The following is a 20014-nucleotide window of genomic DNA, read 5'->3' as shown; positions in this document are numbered from 1 at the left end:
TTTGTTTTGTTTTGTTGTTGTTTTTAAGAGCTTTTTACTTTGGTGCATCCAATTAATTAGTCCTGCATGGAGGGCTTTGGAAAATTCATGAGCAGTCAAACTTGCCGACAGAGGGAAATGCTTGTTTGTGAAGGTAGCATAGAAAAGACAGTAAAATTCCCTAAGTACTATCTGTACTATGGATCCTTTTAGAGCTTCAGAAACCAAGCTCAGCACTTCATAGATCATTTCTGACTTGACATCACCAAAGTTCTATGATGATTTGGTGCATTTCTAACTCATAAAAAATCAGGAGAAGTCTAGGCAGAATACAAAAAGTGAAGAATTTGCAGGGTGATTTTTGTAAGAACTTTCTCTCATGTCCTCTTGAAATGATATCCTTTCAGATATATCTGTCATAACTTTTGGCACTCAGTTTTTAGAAAATGTCTGTATAGTTATATGAGTATCATATCCTATCCTTATTTTTAAATCTTAGCCATAATGACATCAGGCTCTGCAGTTTTCTCATTTTTCATTTCATTTACACTCTTCACACTTCACTGGCAAGTGAAATCACCTCTTTAAAATTTGGAGTAAAGGCCAGCTTGACAAACCTTGGCAGAATTCTCTCATTTGCAGATTTTCATTTCAGAGGGAGAACATGTGATTGAGACATATTTAAGATTATTATCTTGGTGGTTCCCAGGGAAGTTGGGAATGATGAGGAATGCATCAACTGTACTTATTAATGTTGAATGGTGATTAGTTAGGTTCATCCTTTAGGTACTTATAGAAATCACTCCTGAAGTTACTTAAATTGTTTTAGAAGTGGCATTCTATTTTTGATCACTTATTCCATTGAATTTTTAAAAATTGAGAGTCTAGTATGTGTAAGGCATTAAAAGACATGTATAACGCATTCTACAGTTTCTACTGCTAGTAGCTTATAACTTAGTTTTGGTGGTAAAACAAGGGCAAAATTAATTTTTTACAAACCAAAATTAAATTATCATAAAAGATGTTCAGTTGTTAGTTTGAAATATAAATGGAACATGAGAATGTGTTTAGGTTAGAAATTGAGATGTGGAAAATATCTGTATAGAGGGATTATTTGAACTATTCATAGACACGAATGGAAGATATTATGCAAAAAGCAAACTTAGACGAAACTGTGTCTATAAACTCCATAATTTACTAGTCATGTGATATGAAACAAGTTACCAAGTATATTGATTTCCCATTGCTGCCATACTAATTACCACAAATTTAGTGGCTTAAGACAACACAAATATATTATCTTACATTTAATAAGTTAGAAGTCTGATATGAGTCTCACTGGCCCAAATCCAGGTGGGCAAAGTTACATTCCCTTCTGAAGGTTCTGGAGGGAAATTCACTGCCTTGATTTTTCCAGCTTCCATAGATTGCAGCTTTCCTTGGCCTATGGCCCCTTCCTCCATCTTCAAAACCAGAAATGGGTTGAGTCCTTCTCATGTTTCTTCATTCTTACCTCCTCTTTTGCTTTTCTCTTCTATTTTAAAGGATCCTTGTGATTATATTGGGCCCACTCATATGACCCAGAAGGTCTTTAACTAAAGCATATCTGCAAAGTCCCCTTTGGCAGATAAGGTAATATATTCAAAGATTCCAAGGATTAATATATAGACATCTTCGAGGGGCCATTATTTATTTTACCTCACAAATGAAAGTAACTCTCTCATTTCAATTTCTAATCAGTTCCTACCTGTTGTTGTTTGTACACTCAGGTCAGAAGAATTTCTGGACTCATACCAGGGTGAAAAGAAGAGTTTATTGAGATAAGAGACAGTGCTAGTGAAGTGGGATGACTTCCTGATGATCAGGGAGTGGTGACCATGGGTGTGCGGTCATGTCTGGTTTTATAACCCAGGGAAAGAGGAGAGGTCTTGACCTGCTGATTGGTTGGGGAAAGATGGGGTTTTCAGATACACTCGCTGGTTGCGTCGCACCCTATAGGGGTGGAGTGAGGAGTGGGCCACATACCTTTCCTAGTAGGAGGCAGGAAGGAATAGGACAGCTTGCTAAAGGTGGGGGAGGGGACATTACAATGAGATGGGTGGGGTGTTGACAAGGGTCTGGTCATTCTTGTCCTGGCCAGTGGCTTTGAGTTCTATCTCCTTGAAGAGGCCTTAAAAGCCAACACTACCTATCTTGTGGAGTTCTTGTTAGCAGAAGCAAACTTCTGCATGCTGAAATGCCTGGCAAAAAACAAGGCACTAAATAAAATACTCCATTCCCCAAAAAAGATGATAAGGAGGTAGGGCATTGGGACATGCTTTTGTTAAACTCGAATTGAAAAGAACCACAGCAGGACACCCTACAGGGTGCTTTCTTCTGAGTACTGCTTTTATCTTCACTCTCTTCTCTCCTTTTAGTTTCTGTTTTAGGCAAAAAGCTGTTTTAGGGAAACATGTTTTTCTTTTTTAAAAAAATCCCTAAATTATACTTAAATATCATTTTTCCAAAGATAAAGAGAGTTTTAGTTGGGAGAACAGTACAGTCGAAAGCTGTAGAGACTTCAAAGAATATGAGGGTGGAGGGGGAAAAAAAGATGAATTTTCAAATTTTCCAACTAGGTTGCTGATAACTCTTCTGAAAGTGATCCAGGTAGGGTGATGAGTGGTTCATGGGCTTGGGGGTGGAGGTTAAATAAAGAAGAAGTGTGAAGGTAATAAACAAAGGAGGGTACAGACTACTCTTTAAGACTCACCATCCCTAGAGAAGGGCAAGGAAGTGGGACGGTGTATAAGCATGAAAATAGCTGATACTCCTTCATTTGTAATTGCTAAAACTGAATAAGTGTTAAGTGACTCTGATCTGTTGAAAGAATTCATGAACCAAGATCAGAAAGTTTTATCTGTCTTTGATTTATTATTCTACACTGTTAACATTATATTTCTAACTCTTCTCATCACTACAAATCTTTGCTATTATTCCCCAAATGCTTTGAACTAGAGTGATTCATTCATGTCTACAATGTCATAAATTGGAGAAGGCATAGGTTCTTCTTACCATGGTAACTATAGAAGCACAAAAACAAAGGCAAAGCCGGGAATTTCTCCAGGGTGAATAATTTTTAGAAGGCAAGCTTTAAACTGTCACATTGCTGATTGTCTGTGATTCACACCAATATTGTGTCCTGTGATGGCTTCATTGAAAGGACTGTCATGTTCTATGGGGGACTCAGCCTACCTGCTCTTTTACCAGTAGCTGGTGTGAAAGCCATGCTGTGCCAATGGCTTGTTCACAGGAGGCAGGTCAATCTTTTGAAATCGTAGATTGTTTCAGATAAGAGAGAAATATGTGAGGAGAGAATAGATGTCAAGGGCAGTACTAAAGTGAAAGAAAATGCTTGTCTGAGTTTTTACCCTGCAGCTAACATTGTTAAAAATGATAGCAACTTAATGAAGCATGGGATACCATATGCGTTAATAAGCTGAGAGAGGACCTTACTCATTGCAATTTCGGTTCCATTTATTTGTTTCTAGTCTTCTTAAGGCTGGACTAAAATTTTGATACTTTCTGGGCCAGCAGTGCCCCTTAGAGTTGATAATTAATTTTAAAGAATTAAGATAAATCTCTTGAGCTTACAATGCAATGTAGTTGCCGTATGAAACAGTTAAACCATTTATCAAGATAATATAGAAAATGCATTCAATATTTGCTTTTCAAGAGCAAGCACTGAATTACCAATAGTGGTAAAATTATTATGTAAAAGAGAATCATTTATTTATTAAAATGAGGTATATTCGTACTCTTTTTTTTTATTCTATGAAAATTTCCCAATATGCACAAAAGTATAGAGAAGAATGCCATACACCTAGATGTACCCAATACCCACCTGTAAGAATTAACTCATGGCCCTTCTTGTTTCAATTCTACATTTATCCATACTCCAGCCCACCCACCAGATTATTTGGAAGCAAATTCCATACTTATTACTTCCTCTATAAATAATTCAGTATGTATCTCTGAAGGCTACGTCTCTTTTGTAAAAACAACATTGTCACACTGAAAAATTAATACTTTTACTACTACTTCTTTAACACTAACAAATATTCGGTCAATATTAAAATTCATCACATTTGCCTCCAAATTTTTTTAAACAGTTGATTGAATCAGGATGCACCTGAAGTCACAGACTGCGTTTATTTGATATATCTCTTAAGAGCTCTTAATCTATAACCTCATCATTTGTTATTTTCTTACAATTTACTTTTTGAAGAAACCATATTGTTTGTCTAGTAAAAGTTCTCACATTCTGGATTTTGCTAATGGTAGCCCTGTGATGCTGTTTTCATGCTCCTCTGCTACCTTATTTTCTGTAAAGTGATAGTTACGTGTAGAGACTTAGATATGGGTTCACTTTTTTGGCATGATTACTTTAGAGCTGGTGCTGTGTCCTTCTGTCACATTGCAGAAAATATCCAAGTGTCTCTCTTTGGGGCCTTTAGTGGCCCCACTGATGACGATTAGTGGCTACTGATCCATCATTTCAAAAAAGGCCCTCTTACTAGCAAACAGCATCCTGTGTAACTGAATATTCTCCACCTTGATTTTTTTAATTTAATATATCCCTGCATTCATTACTCTTCCATCTCAAGTTCTCTTGGCTATTTCTGCTTTTTAATTTTTCCAAATCAGGTTTATAATCAACTTGTCTAGCTCTAGAGGGAAACATATACCTAATATTTTTAACAAAAAAAACCCTTAAATTGCTTTACTTTATGTATTAACTTAGAGCTGAAAAGTTTCTCTTGTTATTTTTCAGAATGAGAAATTGAAATTTTCTTTCTTGCTCAGTGAGGAAGAGCAGTCCTTCAAACACTTTCCCATGAGTAGTTAGGCATTGATTAAAACCCTTTTAAAAAAACAATTTCAACAAATAATTGAACATTTTATCTTCAAAGGATTGTCATTAGTCATCCAGTTAGTTTATTATTTCTTCGAAATCCTGGAGTGGTAGAATAATTCATTTTCAAATGCATAAACTTTATATGAGTTTAATGTGAGTATAAAAAAATCTACTTTAATTGAGGACAGAGTGTTTTTGTTCCTCTGGCGACATGGGAGACACTTACACTGAAGTGAAATGTTACATTTATTTACCTGCAACTCATTAATTGCAGGTAAATAAATACCTCAGCAATTGTGGTATACACTTGAGAAGAGGGGTCGGGAAAAAATGGGCTGCACATTATAACTGAGTGACAATTACAAATCATTTCAGTTTTTAAAGGTATTGTAAATGAATTTTGCTGAAAAAAATAGCACAGGAAGGCAAGGGGCTGCCCTTCTTGACTCTGTACCACATTATTTTGCATTTATTGAAGTAAGTATAAATTTGCAAGGGCCATAAAACTCATCCAGAAAGTAATAATTGGAGTTACTTATAGGTTATCTTTTCAAGTTTAAAGCATCATTTTGTTGTTGGAACTTGATTTAAACTTAGGTCCAATAATAGTTTATGAAAATCTGAATAATGATCTCTTCAGATAGTTTTTAACATTATAGTGAACCACTTGTTCTCTGTGATCACTCAGAAATTTTTTGCTGGGGAGTAAGAATTTGGTTACATGTGGTTTGGTGAGCGGGGTCTTGGAGTGAATCCTCTATTAAATTCAGACTTTTGATGAATTTCCTACATTCTGCCCCACTTACCACCCCTGCTTCTGGTCAGCTCTGCCTTTTGAGGTTCTGCTGGACTTCTCCCAAGGCAGCAACCACTCTGAATCCTTTAGGCCATGACTTCTGCTCTTCCTCATCAGCCAACTCTCATGGACCTTCCACAAAAATGCTTAACTCTCCTCATCCTCTATTCATTTCTTGTTTACTTATTTATTCCCTTTTTAGGTCTCAGGGGAAAGACCAGATAATCAGATGAACTCCATCCACCAACTCAAACACAGAGACATGTACACATTTCTATAAGGCTTCTCAGATTATTCTAATGGGTACTGAACTTAAAACTCATGATTCTGAGGATCCTTTCTGGTTTTGATATTATCTGTCGTTGCTTTCTGAAACCCAATATACCTATGTAAATAAATAATAGAATTTGACAAACTTACTGTTAGATGTTAGAACTAAGAATACAGATGAGTTTTCAAATATATTAGAGATGGAATCACAGTTTGAGGAAGTGTTTAAATCCATAATAATAGAATATTGCAAAGACTTCACAATTAAGCAACTTTGTTATGTGGACAACTGTTTGCTATAGGAAGGTCACAGACAGATAGCAATGGGAGGCAGAGCTCATCATTGGGCAGAAATCTGATGGCCATATGTTGGTTTTTTTGACAGATTAGGAAGCAAGAAATAGAAGAGATAATTCAAGTCAAGTTTTATGAGACAGATGAAGTATCATTTTCCATAGAAAGTGGCCTTCATTAATCATTTTATGGCTTTCCTGAGGGATCAGCCTGTAGGAACCTGAGGTCCTGGGTCCTTATTGCATCATTAAGGTATCATACTTTGGCCTAGGTCTCTTAACTATGCCAGTGACACTCAAAAGTATCAGTAAAATCTCCAAAACACAGTGCTCTCTGATAGCATTTTCCTAGATCTGTGATTCTTGTGAGGACAAAGGAATTGGGATAAAGTAGATTCCTGTGAGTCATAGCCAAGAATATTTTAAAAAATTCCAGACCCAGCAATACCTGTGCTAGAAATCAGACTGATCCCCAGTGGTTATGAGTGAGCTAATGTATCTTGCCGTAGGGCAGTGTCTTAAGTGGCTAAATCTCCTAGGCTATTCACTTCAGGCTGCGAGGTCTCCTCTTATGATGAGAAAAAGATGAGAAAGGATCATATGTATATGATGGTCATTGTATGTTACTTCTTACTTTGGGATTAAAGGATTTTTCAGAAAGACTGTTCTTCATTTCCATCCTTAATGAGATCAGTTTTTCAATACTCTAGGAACAGCTAATGCTACATCAGTGATGTATGATTAGATTACATGATACTTTATTAGATGATGTACAAATGGAATATGAAGTAATTCTCTTGTTACAGTAAAATATCAAACATTTGGTATTGTTTCAAAAGTTATTTTGAAATTTTTTCAGCCACCAGGTTTCTAAAAGTGCCCTATGACAACAAAAAATAATTGGGTATTGTGCATTGATATCTAAGGTACATAGAAGCTTAGCCATCACAGCATTTTTGTAGTTATAATGAGGTGTCTACTTTCCTTGTTGCACCTCATACAGATTGAGGTTTTTATTCATCTGGAAATAAGACTTCATAACTAATGATTTTGAAGACTCTTTATGCTGCAAACAGAGTTAATAAAAGTAGCATAGGTACATTAGAGAATTATTTTATTCCAGTCATTAGAATTTTGGAGTACTTAGAAAATCACTGTTAGACTTTTCAGTCTTTTTCTGATGCCTTCAAAGAATACTTCTCTTCATTGTGTTTTTTCAATAATGCTGTCTACCACATTTTTAAAAAGTTTATTGAAAATACTACATGCCAACTAATTTAATTAATTTTGCATGAGATATGAAAGAATCCTTAGAAAATAAATGAAAGAAGAATATTGTTTTGAAATGGGGTAACTCTAATATTCTCAAAGGCAGTGACTGCTTTTTCATGTCACTTTATGCTGGCTATTATATTGAATTATAGAAAGAATCTGTGTAGTTTCTAGTATAATTTCTTTTCATGGATTTCATCCATTCTTCCTGAGCCAACACAGAAGTTCCTAAGTCACATATCCACCGTTGTAGCTCCAAGAGAATTTGGCCTTTTCCTATATTTGCTCATTGAGCTGTTTCTCAACAGAGTTCTTTATCCATATACCAGTGTATCTTTATTTTTCTTATTTGTACCTATGATCTCTAATTGTGCTTTATTATTTCTTTTTGGTTTTTTACTAAAAGAAATCTCTGCATTTTTTTCTAGACAGAAATTCGCTAATTTAAAAGATGTATATAGATTCTTTTTTCCAAAGAGTACACAGTATTTTGTATTCATTTCTCTTCCATGGTTTTGACTTTGGAAAAGAAACATTGAATAACAGAGGATAAAGAATTAAAATTTTTTTTCCAGCTCATAGAGATATAATGTGATGAACATGCAAACAATGTATGTCTTGGCTCCTGTAAGTGACAAAATATGCTAGTTGGCTGGAATTACAGGCTCTAACAAACCAAAAAAGCAGTGTTATTTCTGCAATGTTAGCATAAGTAACATAGAAGCATGTTGCAATGATTTTGGTTACTCAATTAAAACTAATAACTACTGAATGCACACTGTTTCAAAAGAATTATAATAAGGATTATAGCATCTTCCCTGATTAGGAATTCATAATTTAGTTATTCGTATTCTTTATAATTTTCAGATTTTTGTCACCAATAATTTAGAATTACCAGAAATTGAGACCAGGGTGTGTCAGATTTTTCATAGAAATAACTCTGTGTGTTCTATTGGATTGATCAATAGGTATGTCCTTATTGAATTCTTTTGTAAATAATGTTTTAGTTGTACATTATTGAATATGGAGTGTTTAGGATAAATAATTCCTTTTGAATAACACCTAAAAATGCAGAAATAGCAGATATTTAAGATTATGATAGCATATATTCCATCTTACTGCTACTCCTGTCCTTTCTTTGACAACAAAATAGATTTATTTTTTACAACTTTTATTTATTTTAAAAATAATTTTATTAGGGATTTCCCTGGTGGCCTAGGACTCAGTGTTGTCACTGCTGTGACTCAGGCACTGCTGCGGCTCTCTTTCAATTCCTGGCCCAGGAACTTCCATATGCCATGGCCATTAATTAAAATTTTATTAAAAAGTAAGACCCTTGGAATTCCCGTTGTGGCTCAGTGGTTAACGAATCCGATTAGGAACCATGAGGTTGCAGGTTCGATCCCTGGCCTTGCTCAGTAGGTTAAGAATCCCACGTTGCCATGAGCTGTGGTGTAGGTTGCAGATGTGGCTCAGATTTGGTATTGCTATGGCTGTGGCATAGGCCAGCGGCTACAGCTCCAATTCAACCCCTAGCCTGGAAACCTCCATATGCTGCACGTGCGGCCTAGAAAACACAAAAAGACAAACGAACAAACAAAGACGCTTATGTTAATGCAATTAATATAAGGATATCGGATGAAATTTAAAAGCTCTTCTTCTTCTCTCCTTGATTCCTTATTCCCAAACCCCAGAGGTAACAGCTTTTATATATTCATATAACCCCTTTCTCAAAATGTCCAAGTAGATTCCAGTAGTTACATGCACATAAGTATATATGTATGTCTATCTATAATTACACTTATCTATGTACCTTTGTAAATATGAATTCATATTTCCCACCTGGAGTGACAATAAAATAGACTAGTCAGAACCTAGTTGAATTGGAGTAGATGTCTTGGCTGTTCCTTGCCATTCTAGGGTTAATCAGATGGTCTCAGGAGAGGGGCAGCATCTGGGAGGTTTGGGCAGCAGTGCTTTACCATGTACAGAAGTATTATAGCTAGTATTTTAACTACTAGTATTTCTGCAACTGTGCCTAAGAGGCAAATACCACCCTCCTTTCAATCATTTGATGGCTCATGCTTTTCTCCTCAGTGCACACAGATAGAAGAGCTCACTTTCTAGTAAAGATCTCAAAAGACCAGCCTCAGTGCCACCTGTCTTACTTTTTATATACTAACTTTTCATATTTTTAAATTCAGTCCTTTAGTGTTTTCCATGGACACTGTACATGTATTCCTAAAGTTCTCATGTCAAAACTATGAAGCAGATAAGGTTTATTTTCAGAACATTCTTTTCAGGCTCCCATCTAAACAGACCCTTTAATCACATTTTAGTGGGTTTGTCCTCGAGTCGTGTCCTGTCAGTGACCCCAGTCACCCAGAGCTCAGGGCTGATGAGCTCTTTGTATCTCATTGAATTTACTAAACAAGAACATATAACATTGCTTTACTATTCATGTACTTTTCATATGTCTCATTATTACAATATATTGTCGATTCATAGAGGGTGGGATTACAACTTAAACTAGCTTGTATGTACGTTGCATATAAATTTCATTTAGTGATGTTTGTGCATTATTCTTTTGGATTTTTCAGATTGGTAAAGATGTAAATATGGACTATTACAAAACATCCAGAATCTTTGTTTTTTTAAGTCTTCAAATATTATGTAGATTTGAAATAGAAAATAGAAGAGTGCCGTATTCCTTTCAATTGTCACTCTCTTGACTTATAGTAACTTGATGCCTTTCTTTTTTTCTCTTTTTTTTTTAACATGTGTTTACCTCTTATACAGAAGGTACAGAAAGCCTTCATTTAATATGCTCTAGTTTCAAACAGTTGTCTGCTTGTAATAGAATTTCTTCTCCATTATTTTCTGTTTGGGGATGTGGAGGAATTGACATTCATTATTTACAGCTAAGTCCTTTTCTAGGTACTTTGCATATATTATTTTATTTAATCTAAATTGTCTCTCAGTAGTGAACTTAATGTAGTTATTATTGACTTTAATTTGCAAAAAAGGGAGCTAGGAGTTGATAATCTGCCAAGGTCGCATAAATGCTAGGAACACAGTTTGGATACAGAACGGTGCCAGCAAAGTGGTTTTTTGTTTTTTGTTTTTTCTGACCACAGTAATGCCATCTAAATGTTACTTGTCTGAGGATTAGGTGATATAGTGTTTTCTAAACTATCAAGCACTAACCACACTTGGAATTTTCAAGTCATATGTTGTAATCTCCAGTGAGTAAGTTGATATACAATAAATGCTTTAGGTGATTGTGATTATAATGGATCTTCCAAAATTAGGTGAAAGGATGTCAATGAGTTGTTAGACAACTAGAATCCAATATTAATCTGTTTCTTTTATTTATTTATTTATTTTAATTATTTTTTTATTTTGTTGTTGTTGTTGTTGTTGTTGTTGCTATTTCTTGGGCCGCTCCCACGGCATATGGAGGTTCCCAGGCTAGGGGTCTAATCGGAGCTGTAGCTGCCAGCCTACACCAGAGCCACAGCAACGCGGGATCCGAGCCGCGTCTGCAACCTACACCACAGCTCACGGCAATGCCGGATCGTTAACCCACTGAGCAAGGGCAGGGACCGAACCCTCAACCTCATGGTTCCTAGTCGGATTCGTTAACCACTGCGCCACGACGGGAACTCCTAATCTGTTTCTTTTAAAGGCACGGGTGTCAAAATAGAACCTCTTACCTTAGCAAAAAGGTATTCAATATGAATATGTAATGAAAAAAATCATTTCAGAAAATATGATAGAGTTATGGAGTAAAATCTGAAGTAAAATCCATTGTAGCCTTAGGCCTTATATTTGGTGGCTAATAGAGAGAATGCTTGGAATTCAGTTACATGTTGTTGTCACTCTTCCCCAGGTGTTCCAGATTGCGTATGTGATTGTGAAAGCAGCTAACTCCCCTCGGCCTGGAAACTGGATTCTGGAACGCTCACTGGATGATGTTGATTACAAACCCTGGCAGTATCATGCTGTGACGGACACAGAATGCCTGACCCTCTACAACATTTATCCCCGCACTGGACCACCATCATATGCCAAAGACGATGAGGTCATCTGCACTTCTTTTTATTCCAAGATACACCCCTTAGAAAATGGAGAGGTAAGATGAGAAAACTGCCTCTAAGTACATTAAAGATGGCAAAATAGGCCTGTCAGAAAGACTTGACTGTGTCAGTAATTAATGTCAGGGAGATTTTAAAATTGGATTTAGCAGAAGTACATTTAAATGAGTTATTAAATAAAAAGGAAAAATTGAAGGTGATTAGAATTTTTACTGCCTTCATCTAGTGTGTATTTCCCATCTCCAATAAAGATCAAAGACGAGGAAATGGGCTTAAGTTGGAAAGTCCTGATTAACTTTACACATAAAGAGACTTTCTGACAATGAGGTTTGCTAATTATTGGAGGAGGGTTGCGATTTTAAAAGAAGCTTTAGAACTCTGTGTATTCTGGGCTGAAGTTAGAGAAGAAGGAGGTAAATTTGGAAAGAAATATAATTCACACGAAGAACTTGAAGAAAAGGGAATTTTTGTCAGTCTTGTATGTTTCACGGCTGTTACCACATAGGGCCGCAACGGGGTTTCTTTCCATAGCTCAGGTTTTGCTTACTACATGCTTAATTATAGGCTTAAGTCAAAGGTGTTCAACTTCTTCAGCACCTTTTATCTTGTGGTTAAGATTTTAGATTCATTCATTCCTTTTCAGCCACTGATTCAAACCATGACTTCACCCTTACCACCTGTGTGATCTTGAGTCGGTAACTTAAAATCTCTGCGTTTCAGTTTCATCTCTCATAAACTAGAAACAATGATAATAGTTCTTATTTTTCATTATTGTCAAGAAGATTAAATGAATTATTATATTTAAAGTGTTAGAACAGTGCTGACAGACATATATGCTATTGCTCTGTCAGCATTAACTATATTTGTTGCTGCTGTTATCATAGTAATAATAATAACAACTATTGAGATGGTTGTTGTTTGTAGTAGTAGCAGTAGTCATTGTCATTACTGTTGTCTCCTCTCAAATACCTAAACCTCGACTTAGTGATTTGGCTTCTCTGGCTTCTCTGGCTTCTCTTGGCTTCTCTGGCTTCTCTTGGCTTCTCTGCTTATATCCCCCTAATCTGTCTCCCATCAGAATATATGGCCCAGCCCTTTTTGTCCTACCTGCTTATATACATCTCTGTTTATTCTCGTATCTATTAGTCTCTCCTCACTAGCTTACACACCTGAAGTTAGTATCATTTTTATATTCACATTTTCAGAAAAATCCATATTCATACTCTATCATGCTGACCTCAGCCAGTCTAGGGTTATCTCTTTAAACTTCCAGGGTAAAGTTAGATTTTTGACATAAATCTATCACACTCTTTTGGCATTATTATTTTATAAATGTGTCCTGGTGCTTCACTACATCTCCATTTCATGTTCAAAAATATCAGTTTTGGACAAAAAACCAAAAACAAACAAACAAACAAAAAAAACCCCACAACACCCAAATGGTGCTCTCAGCAGAGATCTCAATCTGCCAAACAACAAGGAGTCAAAAGCAGTGAGTCAAACAGCTGTTCAACCTGCTTGGTGCCCAGAGGCGTTCAATTCCTGGCCAGATTGGCCTGAGGATATAGGAGTTGGGAAGAAGTGCAGGAGAATATATTTAAATTGAATTTGTATTTTTTCTCCTGGATCCAGTGTTTACTCAGAAGTAATAATTATCTAATATTTATAAAGCTGTTCTTTACCTTAAAAATGGTCCAATTCAGAAATTTTTGAACAACATAAAATGTACCCAGATACATATATAACATACAAGTTATATGCATGTCCCCAAAGTATGCTCTCTCTGTATTGATGGCAGTTCTCCATCCTGTAAACCATGTCAACTCATCAGCTTGGAACAAACAGAGACACTGTTTGTGTTTGTTTAATTGGCTAATGTTTTAATGTTTTATACATTCACTAAAGACTAGTTATTGATGGTGACTTTTAAAACAACTTTCTCTATGACATGCTTCTTTAAGTCTATTTCTTTCTCACTGGAAAGTAGATAAGGTGAGGAACAGAAAGTAGTTCAAGATACTTGAAGTAGAATTTCAAAACTTAAGAATATGAATTAAATTCAGATCTTTCCTGTAATACCTACTTCATGTTATATGTCACTCTGTGTAACATGTTACTTTTTGGAGTGAACAGGTCCAGAGAAGGCAGGTGATATTCTCCCAAAACTCCCAGATCAACTGGTACCAAAGCTGAGATAAGAATCCAGGTCCCCTGACTCCTAAATTAATGTTTCCTTCATACTCTCGTAAAGACAGGAAATTGATTTTTTTTTATGTGATTGCTAAACTCAAAAATGGTTTAGAGGAGACATAGATATTATGGATCCACTAGAGTAGAAAGCTTCCTACTTCTGATATGTTTTGACTTAGAAGAATATAAATGAGATTAGAAAACTGAGCTCTGCTTCTGGCTCTAGTTTTTTTGTGGAACATTGAGCAGGTCACTTAATCTCTGAAGTTGAATTTCTTTAATACGTGAATTAGTTTAATATATAAATTATCCTAAGGCATCTTTCAGTTCTAAAGAAGTAAAAATTGGGATATTGCCTGCAATTTAACATGTGGGAATATTTTAAATTTTTGGATGCTTGACTCCAGTATTTCCTAGATAAGTGACTGTGAAACAAATCTTACTATCATTACCTTCAGTTTTAAAAGTGATTCATTTTTGAGTGCCATCCCTAATTATTAGGCGCTTTGTTCAAAACTTCCCAGAAAGGTGGTATTCAAGGAAAAAAAAACAAGCTAGTAAATGCAAAATGATAGTATAAACGCCACAATAGAAGTCTGTACATAGAATGGTTAGTCCCTCCGGGTGAGCCAAAGGAGCCATACTGAGAAGATGAATTCTCAGAATACAGGGAAATAGAAAGAAAACTTTCTTAGTATCTCAAAGTTTCAAAGCCAATATGCAAATTCATCTCTAGTATGCTCTCTGAGTTAAACTAGTTAGACTTTCACCCTCCAAGGTTGAAAGTTATTTTTATTGGGGATAGAATTGTAGGTTTGTCCTTGTTTTCTTTTGGCACATTTTATTATCTTCAGGTTTCCATTTTTTACATAGAAAAGGTAACTGTTTAATAATTGTCCTTTGTAGTATCTTTTATGTCTGTAAAGGTTTTTATCTTGTGTTTCAGTAGTTTTACTATGATGCTCCATATATGCATTTCCCAATACAATCTTCATTAGACATATATGGTTATTTAATTTAAATTTTAATTAATTCAAATTAAATGAAAATTCAGATTCTCAGTTGCATAGCCACAGTTCAAGTTCTCAATAGCCACATGTGACTAGAAGCTACCCATTGGATTGCACAGATGAGAACTTTCTATTATTGCACAAAGTTTTCTTAGTGATAGATTTTATTTTCTAGATTGATATTTATTTGGGTGATGTATTTCATCAGTTTCAGAAATAACTCAGCCATTAACTTTCCAAATATTGCTCCTTTCCCATTCTCTTTCCTTTATAAATACAATGTAAAATAATTTAGAATTTCTCTCTATATACACTATGTATCTTACATTCTCTTTTGTTTATACTCATAGTTTCAGCATTATGTTCTTCATTCTAGATATTTTCTTCTTGCTTACTTCCAGTTCATGATGTCTCCCTTCAGCTCTATAAAATCTGCTGTTGAAACCATTTATAGGAGTTGTAATTTCATTTACAGTATTTTTCAGTTCTAGCATTTCTCTTTGGTTCATTTAAAATAGTTTAATATCTGGTTTTATATTGCAATTTTACTTATCTGTTGAATTTTTAATAGTAAAATTTAAAATAAAATTTTCAGCATTCTACTTTATCTCCTTCAGCATAAAGTAAAAATTATTTCAGCATCCTTATTTTATAATTCTAATAAGTGACCTTTGTCAATATATTTTATTTCTGTTTCATCTGTTGATTCTTTCTTATGCTTTCTTATGTCCTCATATTCCTAATTAATTTTGTATATCAGAAGTTGTGTTTGAAAAATGTGCATGTAGAAATAATTTAGGTCTAAGAAATTATCTTCACCTTGTGAGGATTTTCTGATGCTTCTGCCAGGCAATGACAATATGGATAATCTTAATACAACTTTTGGTTCTAAACTGTGCTACACTCCCATGACAGCTGTGTTAATTCTAGTTTATCCTCATCCAAGGCTTCCTGTCTTTGGAGTCCAAACCAAAGTGTATGGAATTTACCAAAGTCTCGCCCATACAAGTCCTGGAATCCTGCTTTTGTCCTCCTAGTACAGCAAGGCTCTCCAAAGCATGTCTTCTGAACAGGGAAGTGCCCACAGGACAAAAGCTGTCACAATACACTAATTACCTCTGTAGATGTCTCTCTTCTTAATATTGAGAAGTTGATTCTTTACCTTCTTCATAGCTGTTATATGGCTTTACATAAGTGTTTTTGTACATTTTGTCCAGTGATTTGGTTCATATCATTAGCAGTGTTGGAAACAATTATATAATTTACTATAAACAGAAGCATTGTCTTATGTATACTGCTTAAAATCTTTTTTATTTTGGAATAATTTGAAATTTACAAGAAAATTGTAAGAAAAGGACAGAGAATCCCCACATCCCTTTTACCCAGTACCCCCCTCCCCCAAGGATAACTTCTTACATAACCACCATTCACTTGTCAAACTATGAAATTAACAATGATATCCTATTACCTAAACCACACATTCACTCAGATTTCATTCATGTTATCGTTAACGTCTTTTTTTTTTCTTTTTTTCTCTTCTGGGACCCAACTCGGAATACTACACTGCATTTATTGCGTCATTGTGTTTCCTTAGTTTCCTCTAATCCATGACAATTTCTTAATCTTCCCTTGTTTTCCTTGGCCTTGATCACTTTTAAGACTACTGGTCAGATTTTTGTGGAATATTACTCATTTTGAGATTGTCTGTTGTTTTCTCTTGATTAGATTTGCTTCTGGGTTCGGGAGGAAGAATACCACAGAGGTGAAACAACTTTCTCATTGTATCACTCATATTTATTTTTATCTGCACATTTCCTGTTTATTTTTTTATTGGTTTATAAGTCTTACTGTATTCTAGGTACAGTTTTATTTTAGATAACAGTGTCTATTCACCACGATTTGAAATGTGTATTTTTGACTAAGCTTTAAATGATCCTTTGCTTCTGGATCTTCACAATGTCCTTTAAATATAAATTTAAGTCAAAGAATAAGATAAATAGGAGTAGAGTATTTTTAAGACTCACTATGAAATAAAGCATTATGAAATGAATGTGTCCCAATTGTAACATACCACTTAAGCAATGTTTATGTTATAGGTATACAGCATTAATAGAAAATAGTCTTCTGTGACTCACATCAAATATATTGAGTCTAAAGTTTATTTCCTTGTCACTTATCTGTAGAATTTTGGAGACATTTGCCAAAAAGTAAAACATTTTAAAACATCATATTTCAGGTGAAAAATACATCACTTTTTTCTTTTTTTTATTAATGAATTTTATTACATTTATAGGTGTACAACAGTCATCACTTTAGAGCTGAAAGATACCTTAGGTAAATTCCTCATCGATCTATTAAAGGATATCACAGCTCTGGACTTTGACATCTATATCCAAATCTTTAATACTGCCCTCTGTACATTTTATCATTGTAAACCATTTAGACTTTCTTTCTGGTCCTTTAAGTCTTAATAGCATCATTTCTGCTCATTTCTTCAGTTTTATTTGTTGCACCAGCCTTTCCCATCTTTTGTCTCTCACCCTCTGGCTTAGCCCATTCCCTGCCTTCCTCCCCATGTTGCCTGCAGGAGAGCAACAAATGTTAATGGTGTAGGTTCATCAGAAGGGTAAGGTAGGGCATAAACACAGTCCCCTAGATAACTAGGTTTAAATACATTAAGAAAGAGTGGTCTTATGGGCTAGCATCCTGGGCTTGCACCCAAAAGAAAAAGAAGAATTTACTGAGCTATGAGATGATCAAGTCTCAGAGCCTGGCAAAGGAAAAAATAATAGAGAGCAATGGAATGGTAATAATGTGACCCAGTATGCTGTTATCCAGGCCGTGAACTGGAGACTTTAAACAAAAGCCTTTTTAGAAAAGCAGTTTGGTGTCATTAATGCCAATCCTGCTTGGAATCCTGCTTGGCCTTGCTTTGAGAAAATGATCCTGAGCACCAGAATAGGAGTTGTAGGGTGTGAAGTAACAGACTGCAGGAGGCCTCCATCACTTTGAGGCCAGCCAGAAAAACTTTGGTGGGTACAGCTGAGTGGACATAACTCTCCAGCAGTGCCACAGGAAGCCATCTCCATCCAAGGCTACTATCAGTCCCAGTGCAGCCTCTATTAAAAGCACTTACTTTTTTTTTGCCATTGAGAACTGCTAACAAGAACCACCAGTTGAAGGCACCTCTGAGAACCTTGATTGCAGCAGTGGTTCCTCCCAAATTCAGCTTAAATTGTTCATCACTGGGGACATATATATATATAATGATTTTTTTTCCATTTTAGCTGGTTTAGAGTGTTCCGTCAATTTTCTACTGTTCAGCATGGTGACCCAGTTACACGTACATGTATACATTGTTTTTTTCTCACATTATCATGCTCCATCATAAGTGACCAGACGTAGTTCCCAGTGCTACACAGAAGGATCTCATTGCTAATCCATTCCAAAGGCTGTAGTCTGCATCTATTAACCCCAAGCATCCCATCCATCCCACTCCCTCCCCCTCCCCCTTGGCAACCACAAGTCTCTTCTCCAAATCCATGTTTTTCGTTTCTGTGGAAAGGTTCACTTGTGCCTTATATTAGATTCCAGACATAAGTGATATCATATGGTATTGTCTCTTTCTTTCTGACTTACTTCACTCAGGATGACAGTCTCTAGTTCCATCCATGTTGCTGCAAATGGCATTATTTTGTTCTTTTTTATGGCCGAGTAGTATTCCATTGTGTATATATACCACATCTTCCTAATCCAATCATCTGTCGATGGACATTTGGGTTGTTTCCATGTCTTGGCTATTGTGAATAGAGCTGCAATGAACATGTGTATGTGTATTTTTCAAGGAAAGATTTGTCCAGATGTATGCCCAAGAGTGGGATTGCTGGGTCATATGGTAGTTCCATGTATAGTTTTCTGAGGTACCTCCATGCTGTTCTCCACAGCATTCCCACCAACAGTGCAGGAGGGTTCCCTTTTCTACACACCCTCTCCAGCATTTGTTCTTTGTGGACTTATTAATGAGCCATTCTGACTGGTGTGAGCTGGTGTCTCATGGTCGTTTTGATTTGCATTGTCTGATAACCAGTGATGTTGAGCATTTTTTCACATGCTTGTTGGCCATCTGTATATCCTCCTTGGATAAATGTCTATTCAGGTCTTGGACCAAGGTTTTTAATTCAGTAGATTCAGGAAGGGCTCAGGAAGCTCTATGTTTATGATAAGCAAGTACTCCTGGTGACTTTGTTTTTTGTTTTTTGTTTTTTGTCTTTTTGCTATTTCTTTGGGCCGCTCCTGCGGCATATGGAGGTTCCCAGGCTAGGGGTCTAATCGGAGCTGTAGCCACTGGCCTACGCCAGAGCCACAGCAACGCGGGATCCAAGCCGCGTCTGCAACCTACACCACAGCTCACGGCAACGCCAGATCGTTAACCCACTGAGCAAGGGCAGGGACCGAACCCGCAACCCCATGGTTCCTAGTCGGATTCGTTAACCACTGCGCCACGACAGGAACTCCACTCCTGGTGACTTTGATGCCTCTCCTTTTGGTTTATTGTTCAGATATTTCCAACTCCCAAATCCTGGAGAACAGATTATTAGTTATTTGGGGAAAGAATATCAGACATTCTAATGCCTTCTACCTGGAGAGAGAGACTAATATTTTTCTGTCAGGAGGCATGATTGGTTTTGGTGGACTGAAACTGTGGTGAGTCTGAGTAAATAAACTTTGAACTGTAATGGAGTTATAGATGGTTGAAGGAGAAACTGGAAGAGGAGACTCACAATGATTACATTGACACGATGGGGCTGTATAGATGGCACTGCTCTAGGGCTCCTAGATTTAGAATGGTAATAAATGTTTTTCTGTTACTTGACATTCTCCCCTTTCTGTGAGTGGGATTATTCCTTTTAATTTCTTTGGATCGTCACTAGACTGCTAACGAAATATTCATGGTTACCATGGTAATTTTTGTTTCAGTTTTCTCATTCAGAGACCATTAAGTTACCTATGTATAATTTCCTCTCCTTCTTACCACAACCCTCCCCACTCTTGTGGACTGCAACTCAGTTGGAACTTAGATTCACTTTGATTCTGCTTATGAAACATGGCAGGCTTGTATAAAATTCCCTGGAGAAACCATCATTACTTCTTGAAGACACCTTTTTCTTCTGTAAACTGTGTATAGAGCTTTGATTTTATTTTGATTTCCT

The 20014-nt window shown here is 36.0% G+C and overlaps 1 protein-coding gene across 1 annotated transcript in view; it reads left to right on the top strand.

The window, feature by feature from the left end:
• The window catches only part of LAMA2 (laminin subunit alpha 2), a 594513-nt gene that overhangs the window by 183333 nt on the left and 391166 nt on the right, over positions 1-20014 (top strand). The window contains 1 exon segment of the mRNA XM_047758965.1: positions 11400-11642. Within this exon segment, the coding sequence (XP_047614921.1) occupies positions 11400-11642 (243 nt within the window).

Source organism: Phacochoerus africanus, chromosome 2 (assembly GCF_016906955.1).
Source record: "Phacochoerus africanus isolate WHEZ1 chromosome 2, ROS_Pafr_v1, whole genome shotgun sequence".
In the NCBI taxonomy this organism is placed as follows: Eukaryota; Metazoa; Chordata; class Mammalia; order Artiodactyla; family Suidae; genus Phacochoerus; species Phacochoerus africanus.
The sequence above is the reverse complement of the archived record's forward strand: the minus strand, read 5'-3'. Positions and strand labels throughout refer to the sequence as shown.